A 12,353-nucleotide genomic window follows, 5' to 3' on the forward strand; every position below is an offset into this window, starting at 1 on the left:
TAACCAAGTAACAGTATCTCCTGGCAACCTGCTAGAATCTTGAAGGTGAATGGAAAGGATTATGATGCATGGAAAAATCCAAATTGGAATGCGTTGCAGTAGATATAAAAGTGAGTTTTCAGCTACTGAAAGGAGGGAGGAATATATAAATTGTTTATGACAAACAAAAAGAGCCAAAGTAACAGGCTTGGAGAAATGAAGTTTGAAAGGATTAGACGTAGCTCCTGAACAGAAGTGAAAGTCCAACGTGGTTTCACTAAAATGACTTCCCAGCAGCCTCTCCCCGCGGACGACTTCAGCATCTACTATGTCCTGTGAGCCTCTGTCGAGCACGGCTTTCTAGAGGAGCGGACTGGGGGCCGGGGGACGCCACACTCAAGGGAGTCAGGGAGCCCCATTTGGAAGGGTTCCCTTAGGTTTAACCCATTGGAGGTCCCCCGAAAGGAAGGGAAGATGTTATTTAATATCTAGGCAATAGCTATTGCTAGAGAATGACAGTCCAGGGCCTCCCATGGCCTTGGTAAGGGAGAGGGAACATGACCATCCATGTAACCAACAGCACTTTCAAACTGGCAGAACTGTAAGTAGAGACACTGAGGAGATACCACCGTCTCAGGGAGACCCAGTTTTAGACACTGTACCTGGAAAGAAAATCATAAAGATTCTGGGCCGCTTGGTGCAATAGTCAAATTATGGGAGGAAGCTCCGCGTGGAGAGAGGAGGCCTCCTCGGGACCGTGGCGTTCTCTCCTGTGTGCAGGTCTAGTCAGTTCACGAGAATGCTCAAATTCCAGAGCTGACTGTAAAAGACATCCTACCTCAGTCATTTCTTTAAAAATTTTTTAGATCACCATTTGTTAACTATGTCATCTGTGCCACATGACTTGCATCATTTAATCTAATCCTCAGCACAGCCCTATGAGGTGGGTAGCATTATTCCTATTTTATAGACGAGAAACAGACATGAGTCCCAGATCAAGTAACTAGCAAGTGGCAGAGCCAGGATTTCAATGAAGATCTATGTTTTACAAAGTCTACGCTCCATCTCTCTATGTATGTATACACACATATATATGTGCTCGTAATATATGTATATATGCTCCTGATATGTGTGCACATTTGCTCTCAATATGTATATGTGCCTTATGTATGTATGGGTATACACGCACACATAGACACTCAATATATGCTATATAAACCCCAATAACTCTCTACAGACGGATGGTAGGTAGGTAGGTAGGTAGATAAATAGTCCTTCTCTTTACATGCCACTGCACATCCCTTAGTATATTACCGTGGGCAGATGACTAAACCACTTAAATATGACATCTCATCTGTAAAACAGGATTCAAAAATAAGTGTACTTACCCCAGAGAATTGTTGAAAGAATTAAATGGGGCAATGCATGTTGAGTACTTAACAGAGGTGCCAGGCTCAACACATGACAGCTATTGTTATTAACTACTATCTACTATTATTATTATTATTACCAGTAATAATAATTAAATTATGTGCCCAGCAAAAAATAAATACTTTGGTATTTACAGGGAAAGCTTGCATTTTTAGCCATCAATTCTAGGGACTCTGAAAGGCCGACATTTTCTGTCTTCCTGCTTTGGTTTTAGGAAGACCCTTTGATCTCTGCTCATTTGGCTGCAGGTGGGGTTCAAAGAGCTCCCGACTCAGTGATGCCGTTTTAGACTCCCAAGTTCGAACGCTTCTGTCCTTGGAAGGGAGTGTACTGGAGGGAAGTCTCGTTAAGAACTCTTCTTTGTGACATGAGGTTGAGAGCGCCTGATTGCCATTTGTACATATTTTGATACCCTCAAAATGCTTTCCTTTCTTTCCACGTGGCACCAACACAGCGCAGAGTGCACGGATCCCTATGACACCCCTCCAGGGAATGAGGCGAGTGAGAACCAGTCCCACTTCCAGGGCGTGACCGGCCTGCGGAACCTCGGCAACACGTGCTACATGAACGCCATCCTACAGTGTCTCTGCAGCATCTCGCCGCTGGTGGAATACTTTCTCTCTGGAAAGTACATTACCGCTCTTCAAAAGTAAGACCACGCACGCGCGCTCCCTGCAGCCCGGCTCCCACCCCCGCTCCCCCAAGGCGAGGTTAGGGGAGGAGCCCTGCTAAGGGCCCCACAAGTCCGCAGAGTCTGCAGCACCCCAGGTACCATTTCTAGGGTGAGTAAGGTGGGAAGGTCAACCAAGAGATGAATGAAGCTTCGTTTGGGGTCTGATGCTACGTCCTTGAGTTTTTAGGGGCCGTCGTTTTATGGATCAGCCAGAAAAATTCCCCTTCCTTCTTCCAAGGGACTGCAGTGAGGTTGCCACGGCTTTTGCCTACGTGATGACAGACATGTGGCTTGGTGACTCAGACTGTGTGTCACCAGAAATATTTCGGTCAGCTCTTGGCAACCTCTACCCAGCATTCATGAAAAAGACACAACAAGATGCTCAGGAATTCTTGATTTATGTCCTGAATGAACTTCATGAAGCTCTGAAAAAGGTAAGTAGAACTAATGGCCTTGAAATAGGGTAGACCTTCAACCCTATCAGCAATTGTCATTTTCCATTCTTTTATTTCTTCCATCAATATGGCCTACACTGTGCCAAGCACAGGTGCCGGGGGCACCATGGGGAACACTCAAGTTAGTATTTGCATAGGTCCGTATTTACCAGACTTAGCTGGTCATCAGAATCACCCGGGAAGCTCTTCACCAATGTCTGGCGCTGTCTTGGTTGGTATTTTCAGTGATCAGCAGGTGTGGAAGCCACTAATCCAGTTCCCTTTGCAGATAACAGCTGCATGGACTTTTTTTTTTAAGTGGCAATCATGTTTTTAATAAAAATATATTCCTCATGAGATGTAACATATGGAACTTTACAACTTAAATTAAATGTTCTTGGTAACTACAAACCCAAGAAAATATCAAGCTTGGTATTAGATGAAAGGACAGACTTCTATACTGCAAAGTTTCCTCTTCATTCAAACCTGCCTTGCCTGAGTTCTTCATTGGCTTAGGACAGACATTTAATAAAACATGACAGCACCAGTTACGAAGGGTTTTGCCTCTATTTACAAGACTCACTGCCATCAGCCTTGATTGGAGACTCCCACTCTCCCCAGACGTGTCCTTGACTTTATGCAGGGTCCTCGCGCTGACGTTAGCTCGCCTCGAATCTAACATCCAGGAGATATACAAAGATCACAAACTGCAGCCATTAGTCATTCTCATCTGCAATCCTCAGTTTTCATTTTTACTAATAATGAAATAATCGTGGCAGCACTTTTTTTAGGCGGAGGGGTGGGTGGTGTTCAGTAAAAATCACTTAGTCCTCATCTGTAGGCAATCTGAAGTAAATAGCATTCTGGTTCCCAAACCCAGACTTGGACTTGGGGGCGTGAGCTCACTGGCAGGGTGGGAGACCTCGGCCGCAGGGTGTGATGACAGAAACAAGCCAGAGAGGAGCAGCGTGCACGGCTCCAGATCAGAGCTGCCGTGGAGTGGCTGCGTCTTCAAGGTGTTAGTATATTCTCTGGAGGCTGTGAAATCATTGGAAGTCGGGGTGTGCTCCTGGAAGTGCTGTTCCTGAGTGTGAGCCCGATTCAGATCAGGCCACCTGGCTGGTTAAATCGGGCTGCCGTAGAAACTGAAGATTTGCTCTTTTGTAGAAGCGATCCTAACTAACAATGAAAGGAGAAGAGGCTAGGGGACATAACCTGAAGGGGCTCGGGAGAGATCCAATTCCTTTATTCTACCTCTAGATCAGTTTGCATGACTGAAAGCTAGTTTGATAGCTTCCTACCCTCTTCCCAAGAAAATCTGGCTCTGGGACCCTCTATCACATTATCATAGGCTGTCAGCTCCTGCGGCCGTGGACATGGGTTTTAACAGGGTTAGGGTGTCATCATTCCTGAGCTTAAGGAGGAAAATAACTGAGTTATCAGAAATCATACATAGTATGTACTCTTAAGAAGATCTTACTCTATTGTCTGAATCCCAAATTAAGTGTTTTCTGGTAGCAATGTGTCATTCCGATAGAAACAACTGAGAAGCGGAAAAAATTTAAAAATTGTTCGGTAATCAATCATTGATTTGGGGCAAATTTGTTCCTTGATCCAGTACCACCGAAGAAGATCATGTGAGAAAGGATCTGTTCCCAGGTGCTGCAGGAAGGCGATTGCCAACGAGACCTCCATCATCACGCGGCTGTTTGAAGGGCAGCTCAATTACAGCGTCACCTGCTTGACGTGTGAGAACTGCACCTACAAGAACGAAGTCTTCACCGTCCTGTCCCTCCCCATTCCATCTGAGGCCCAGTGCTCGCTTCAGGTGCGGACCCTTCCTCCTCCCTGCTTCCTTCGTCTTGCTCCACCCCAGCCCTGGATTTTCTCAGGGCTGTTTCCTACACGTTCTAGTATGAGGGCGGCTGCTTCTACAAGTTCTCAATAAAACAGCCTCGTGGTAAAATCGAGAAATTGGCAGGATGTACTCAGTCTATTCGGATGGCTTGGTGCATAGAGGGAATTTATACTTTTTGGCAAAAATTGTATGGCCTTTCCTCACCTCAGAGGTCTGTAGGTCCAGACTGGGAAGTAGATATAAAAGATTCTTAGTCTAGAGCTCTTGTATTTTGGACAAAAGCTGTGAAATGTGTTGGGAAGATAGAATGGAATCTAGTGCCTTCGTTTACCTCTGGAATTTTCTTCACCCTAATACCGAAAGTTCACCTGTGAACGGGGGTGGGGAGGTCGGCAGTAGAATACAGGGAACAGTTGGGAGGCGGGGAGCAGTAAGTTTCCTCACAGAATAATACACAGTTCTATTTTTCTTCCTAAATTATGAAAGCACATCTATTGCTAAACGTTCTCACATCCCAGAATTTGGAGAGTAGAATTCTACCACTTCTCAGATCAAACTGCTAACGGTGGCTGCGAAGGAATTCCAAAGACTCTAAATGAGGTGCTGGCATGTCTGCCGAACACAGAATCTGTGCTTATCTCCCTCTTGAGGTTAATGGTTTGCAGAGCGGGGGCCCGGCTACACGGAGCAGGTCTCCTCTGGGTGCGGGGTCTAATCCTCTCTTCTTCGGCCTTTATCACGGGCCACCCCCAAACACTGAGAGATGGCGCTCTTTCAACCATCAGATCACTTTTGGGATGAGATGAATAACGTAAGACAGTTGCCTACTTGGTTAGTGGAAACAGTACAGTCAATGTTATTCTAAATGAACCAGAAATGTTGAAAGGCTGATTCAGGGATTAGAAGTGAGATGGGCACTTGGATCCGTTTCGGTCACTAAATGAGAAAGCAGCGCTCCTTCGCCAGGTAGATTTTGCGCCCACCCAGGCTGCAGCTGTGACATTGCTGTCTGTCTCCTGGACTTGCTGACTTTAAGAAAAGCACCGAGGATTACATTTCCACAGCTCTTCCAAGGTTCTCATAGAAACAGAGACCCCCGGGGCCGGTGATCCAATTTGTCACCAAATGCTTTCTTCCTCAACAGGACTGTCTCCAGTGTTTTTTTCAACAAGACACACTGACCTGGAACAACCGAATTCACTGCTCCTTTTGTGAAACCAAGCAAGAAACAGCTGTGAGGGCCAGTATTTCCAAAGCACCAAAAACAGTTATCTTTCACTTAAAAAGGTATGGATTTTGTCATTTTTATGAGCAGAGTTTTTTGAACAATATTATCAAGATATAATTTACATACCATGCACTTCAGTGGTATTTGATATGTTAATTTTTTAAAATTTGCAGTAAAATATATATAACACAAAATTTGCTATTTTAACCATTTTAAGAATATAATGCATTGGCATTAATTACATTCACAATCCTGTGCAACAATCATCACTATTTCCAAAACTTTTTCATCACCCCGAACAGAAACTCTATAACTGTTCAACAGTAACTCCCCGTTCATCCTCCCCCAGCCTCTGGTAACCTCTAATCTACTTTCTGTGTCTGTAAATTTGTGTATTCCAGGTACTTCATGCAAGTGGAATCATACAATAGTTGTCCTTTTTGCTGGCCTATTTCACTTAGCATGTTTTCAAGGTTCATCCACGTTGTGATGTGTACCAGAAGTTCATTCCCTTTTATGGCTGAATAATATTCCATTGTATGTGTATCATATTTTGTCTATTCATCTGTTGATGGACATTTGACACTCACCCTGGAGAGGTTTTAAAAAATAAATTCCCTGGCCTCACCCTTGGCAATTCTGATTCCACAGGTCTGAGGTGGAGTTTAGATTGTGTCCCCCATTCTGGATTTATCTAATTGTTTCCCCATGGTTAGATTCGGGCTGAACTTTTTTTCAGCATGAATCCAGCACGGGTGATGTTATGTACTTGTCATCACGTGACATCGGGAGGCACATCATAAAAATTTGTCCCGCTATTGGTGATGCGAGGTTTGACCCCTTTGGTTAAGGTAGTAACTGTAAGATCTCACCATTTCCCCTCTGTAATTGTTATCACTCTGGACTCATGGATATTTTTAAACTCAATGTTTAATATCTACTACTATCATCATTTTTCTTGATGCTCAAATTGTTCAAAATTGGCCAGTGGGAGCCCATTCGAGCCAGCTCCTGTGACCCCATTAATTAGTTTAGGTTTATTAAAGTATAATTACATGTATAAAATTCATCCTTTTTAGGTGTATGGTTCTATGAATTTTAACAAATATACACAGTCATGTAACCATCACAGCCAACAAATAGACTATTTTCATCACCTCAAAAAATTTCCTCTTGCTCCTTTATAATCAATCCCCTCACCTACCCTCTGATCCTAGAAATTTCTGATGTCCATCCTTATACTTTTGCCTTTTCCAGAATGTCCAATGTTATATCATATGTAGCCTTCTGAGTTTGGCTTCTTCACTTAGCATGATGTTTCTGAGCTTAATCCTCATGGTAGCGTGTAGCAGTGGTTCCTTCCTTTTCATTGCTGTATAGTGTTCCCTTTATGAATGTACCATAACTGTTTATCCCTTCGCCAGCTGATGAACATTTGGGTTGTTTTCAGTTTGGGGCAGATATGAATACAGCTGCTATAAACATTAGTACAGAGGCTTTTATGTGGATACGAGTCTTTTTTTTTTTAAGGTTGGCACCTGAGCTAACATCTTTTGCCAATCCTTTTTTTTCCTTCTCCTCAAAGTACCCCCCAGTACATAGTTGTATGTGCTTCTGGTTGTGCCATGTGGGACGCTGCCTCAGCATGGCCTGATGAGCAGTGCTAGGTCTGGGCTCAAGATCCAAACCAGTGAAACCCTGGGCTGCCAAAGCAGAGTGCACAAACGTAACCCCCTGGCCACAAGGCTGGGCCCAAGCCTTTATTTCTTTTGAGATGGTACCTGGGCATGGGATTGCTGGGTCCTATGGTATTTTATTAGTTTTTGAAAACAAGATTTCTTGCTTTCTGGCACAGGAATATCTCAGGCTCATCCAGTAGTTTCCCTGCCCCCAACCTAAATCAGACATTTTCCCAAAATGAACATAATTTCTTTTCTAGAAAGCTTTAGTGTGATTCTGATATGAGCTGAGATTTGGGAACTGCTGATCCATATAACAAATAGAGAATGTGACAAGATTTTCACAACATTTTGTCTTATTAAAGATATATTAAAACCTCAGAGCTGGAAAACAGGACGCTGCTAAGACAGTATGTGCTGGAATCAAGAGAAGGAAAAGCTGAGGCAGCTGGGTTAGAGTGAACAGCATCAGCCAGATGAACTCTTTAGGAAGTTATCGATGGGAGTACGGAGTTCTGCTCCCCCCACGCCAAGCCGAGCTGCATCCCTTTCTTTTCCTCCCACTTGATTGACACTGTCTCACTCCTGACTCAAGCTCCTGGCCCACTCCAGTCTCAGTTTTGATGAGGCTTGTGGATGTGGAGATTCTAAATATATGAAGATAAGAAAAAGAAAATTATGTACAAGTCTGCACCAAATAATCTTCCCAAGAAATTACTTGGCCCCGTGGCCCAGTGGTTGGGTTCATGCGCTCTGCTTCGGCAGCCCAGGGTTTCACCAATTCAGATCCTGGGTGCGGACATGGCACCACTCGTCAGGCCATGCTGAGGCAGCATCCCACATGCCACAACTAGAAGGACCCACAACTAAAATATGCAACTATGCACTGAGGGGCTTTGGGGAGAAGAAGAAAAAGAAAAAAAAAGATTGGCGACAGATGTTAGCTCAGGTGCCAGTCTTTAAAAATAAGAAGAAATTACTTTTAACTCTACTTGGGATTTAACAGGTGCGTGGACTTCCTTCATGCGCAGTTCACAAACTGACTTCATATTCCATACCTTCATTCTCTCTCCAGGTTTGACATTCTGGGTACAATGAAAAGGAAGCTGAGAACAAACATTCATTACCCACTCACTAACCTGGACCTCACTCCTTACATTTGTCCGATTTTTCGGAAACATTCTAAATATAACCTCTGTGCAGTGGTGGTGAGTAAAATACTAAAACTATTTAAAATAATACAAATTTAAAGAAAATTGTAGAATTATCTGCTTGAATGCCTACTCTTTCCACCCTTCCCTGACTTCTCCTGTACTCTCCTTTTGAAAACAAAATACGGAGCCTGGCGCTCCCTGCTCTGACCCAGAACAGTAGGGCAGGGAAGGAATAAAATGTCCTGTTCACTGTCCCCTCACTTTCCTCCACTCAGTGGCTATTTCAGATCTGGGGACATTTGTGAATTGTGCTCTGGGGGCAGCAGAAGTTGGTTCCAATAGCTTTATAGTGAATAATCACTGGCCACCCTATGGCCAAAGCCCCCCACACATGAGGTACATTATAGTCACGGACTCGCTGTCCTAAGGACACTTAAGGGGTGCCTCCGGCTCTGAGTCAGCTATAGTCAATGAGGATTCTCTGAAGGAAAGAAAGCATGAAGTCTGATTCAGACCAAGTCATCCAGAACTTCCCACATCAGTCATCCCCAAGCACCAAGCCATTCTCCGGGTTGCTGTTCTGGATCAGTGTGTGAAACACCTGCTTCAGAGCACGCGCAGGTTTCAGCTTGAACCCTGGGGTCCCGTTGTGTCCATATCGGATGGGTGGGGCTGCCCCAGAGCCCAGGAGGATTCACCAGTGTCCTCCAGTGCACTGAGGTCTAATCTGCCTATTCAGTTTATTGTTCAATTAATAGGAAGTGTTAATCCGACTGGCTTTCCTCTTAAGCATCTCTCAGAACCACATCTTCAAACTTTGAAAAAATGATCATTCTTCGTTTGTTCTTTTCCCTTCAAACCTTGGCATTCTCCTTCTTTCTAATTTACCCTGTCCTCAAATGTGGTTTCCCTTCGCTCGCTCGCCCATCTGGGAATCTAGAGTGACATCCTCTTCTCTGTCGTATCAATTATAGACTCTAATGTGAATTCTAAAATGACACAGGAACTGCCTCCCCTATATTTTACTGTTTTAATTTCTCATTATAAGTGTTTCTGCTTTAAGAAAACCCAAAGACAAAAAGCTGAATTTATAAAAAATTATATGGTAATTAGTTACATTATGAAAAGACACACATTAGTATAAAAAGAATCACCCCAAGCCTCCTCTTAATTCTCAATCCTTTTAGTGTTTGAATTATTATTAGTTAATTGAGGGGCCAAAAGTTGGTTTTGAAAGAGAAATATATTTAGAATTTACTGCAAATTGATGATTGATTGGAAATAAGAACTAAGCATCTTTGAAACCATGATGTCTGGCCATGGGGAAAGGTCATCTGGAGCCCTGCTACTCCGGTTGTAGACCCCAGGAGCCCCGTAGCATCGATTCTGCTTGCTAGAAATACAGAATCTCAGGCTCACCCCGGACTTTCTGACGTGGAACGTGCACTTTAGCCAGATCCCCGTGTGATGGAATGCATACGGCAGCCTGAGAAGTACTCATCTGGACCAGAGGGGAGGGTACCTTCCCCCTGTCCTTGATGGAGATTTATCCAGCCTCTGCAGGAGCCCTTGAAGAGCTCACAAATCAGCCAGATTTGTTTGATTTATTTTACAAACACTGCTGGCTGTGTACCAGGCACTGTCCTAAGCACTTTGCAGATAATCACTTAATCCCTCCATAGCCGTGTGAGGAGGCCTTATTATTATCCCCATTTTACAGATTGGGGAACAGGCGCAAAGAGGTTGAATAGTTGGCCCCAGTCATACCGCCTACAAATACAAAGGGCAGAGCCGAGATCTGAGGGCAGGCAGGCAGGCCGGCTCCAGGCATTAGGCTGCCGCTGCCTGTCAGCGCGTCTCTCTATGTTGGGCCCAAATGGACCTTCCCCCTTGTAATGGTTGCCATTTGCCTTAATTCTGTCCTCTGAAGGAGTGATAGTAATATGTATGTGGCTTTATAGCTAACAAATGCTTGTACATACACGTTAGCAAAACAGGACACATCTTTTTTTTCTCATACATGATGTCCCTTCAGATATTTGAAAATAGCAATCATATGCTAATGATATTTGCCTCCTTCAACCCTCCTCGAATGATCGGCTTCTAGAAAGACTGTTTTTAAAATTATGAAATATTTCAGGCACAGAAAACGGAATATACTGTGTTCTCGCTACCCTCTGCTGATGTTACGAATAAAATATGGTAGATGAAGTCGAGCCCCCTGGGATCTTTGACAAGCCCACCCTCTCCATTCCCTGTTGGGGCCACTAGCCTGAATTTGGCGTATTAGTCCCATGCACTCTCATGCTTTTATCACACGTGTGTGTGTCGATACATGCTATGTGCTAGTGTTTTGCATGTTTTATTTATCTGGTACCATACTGTGCATACTCTTCTGTAATTTTTTCCCTCAGTGTTGTTTTTATGATATAAACCTTGTTGACACATTAGTTTTAGTACATTCATTTTAACTGCTTTTAGTAGTCCCTTGTATCTATTTATCTATCATTTCTCCTACTGCTGGGCAGTTAGCTTCTTTCCAATATTTTGCTTTTTTGTAGAATGTGTTGCCATGTGCCAGCACATAAACTTTGTATATATATATGTATGAGTGTGTGTGTTTTCCCAGACCACATTTTGAGGACAACTGACCTAAATCTCTCCTTTAATCTATTAACATATCTATTAACATAGCAAACAACATTGATTTTCTACTTACTTTTTTTTTTTTTTGCCTAAAAATGTTTCTATGTATTTGCAATATCTATTTTCACAATTGAGAAACTAACCTGTAACGTTCTTTCTCATACTGCCCTTTGCTGTTTTTGTTCTGGGGATCACCCTTATTCTTGCCTCATAAAATGAGTTGGCCATTCTTTTCTGTTCTCTGGCACAGCTTATATAAAATAAAAATAACTTGTTTCCTGAAAGTCTGGTAGAATTAAACAGAAAAACCATCTGAGCCTGGAATTTTTGTTCTTGGTAGGTAGATTTTTAAATACTGGCTCAATTTGCTTTACCTATTATAGGTTTATTAAGGAATTCTATTTCTTCATTTTTTAAAAAATAAACTTTTTATTGAAGAAAAACATGCATATAGAAAAATGCAAACCATGAGTGCAAAACTCAGTGAATTTTCAAAAAGTGGACACGCCCATGTGACCAGGATACATCTCAGGCAGACTCTCACCAGCACCCTGACCACACCGGGGCCCCTTCCAGTCCGAGAAACCATCAACTGCTGAAAGGATGGGTTTTGCCAGTCTCTGTGCTTTATAGAAGTACAATTATACAGTGTGTAGTCTTTTGTGTCTGGCTCCTTTCACTCAGAATTATGTAACATTCATCCACATTGTTGCAGGCATTGTAGTTTGCCATTCTCGTTGTTGTCTGGTATTCCATTGTGTGGTGTGAAAATATCACAAATTACTCTTCCCAAAGATCATGAAGACATTCACCTACATTATCCTATAAAAAGCTCTGTTTTACCTTAACACAGTTTTAAAAATTATATTTAAAATTGCCTATTTTTACATTTTCAAGTTTTTGGCATAAAATTGCTCACGCTATGCTCTCGGTATTTTAACATCTCTGTTGTTTTCTCAGTTCTCCTTTTGCTCATTCTTAATATTATCTGTGTCTAATCTCTCTTTTCTTGATCAATCTTGCCAAAGGTTTATCTATTTTATGAGTCATCTGAAAGAACCAGCTTGTGGTTTTGTTGATTCTATTATTTATTTGCGTTCTATTTCATTAATTTCTGGCCTTTCTTCCTTTCTTCTACTACTTTCTTTGAATTTATTGTGTTTTCATGCACTCGTTATGTAGAGGTGCATTTAAAAAATTCCAAACATGGTTTTTTTATAGTTGTTTTTTGTTACTGAGTTGTAACTTAATTGCACTCATCAGAAAATATG

General features: G+C 42.7%; 1 protein-coding gene across 8 annotated transcripts in view; it reads left to right on the forward strand.

Annotated features, from left to right (window-relative positions):
• The window catches only part of USP50 (ubiquitin specific peptidase 50), a 32,072-nt gene that overhangs the window by 6,362 nt on the left and 13,357 nt on the right, over positions 1–12,353 (forward strand). Inside the window, exons 1-7 of one of the 8 annotated variants that reach the window (XM_005603050.4) lie at positions 86–314; positions 950–1,052; positions 1,865–2,059; positions 2,322–2,517; positions 4,136–4,345; positions 5,520–5,662; positions 8,358–8,490. In XM_005603050.4, coding sequence (XP_005603107.1) covers positions 1,974–2,059; positions 2,322–2,517; positions 4,136–4,345; positions 5,520–5,662; positions 8,358–8,490 — 768 coding nt within the window. In that variant the 5' untranslated portion in view covers positions 86–314; positions 950–1,052; positions 1,865–1,973. Of the gene's footprint in view, positions 1–68; positions 315–949; positions 1,053–1,624; positions 2,060–2,321; positions 2,518–4,135; positions 4,346–5,519; positions 5,663–8,357; positions 8,491–12,353 lie in introns of those variants that run through there. The other 7 variants (XM_001501899.5, XM_023617613.2, XM_023617597.2 and 4 more) reach the window with 7 other exon arrangements.

The sequence above is a fragment of the Equus caballus genome, chromosome 1 (genome assembly GCF_041296265.1).
Source record: "Equus caballus isolate H_3958 breed thoroughbred chromosome 1, TB-T2T, whole genome shotgun sequence".
NCBI classification, from domain to species: Eukaryota; Metazoa; Chordata; class Mammalia; order Perissodactyla; family Equidae; genus Equus; species Equus caballus.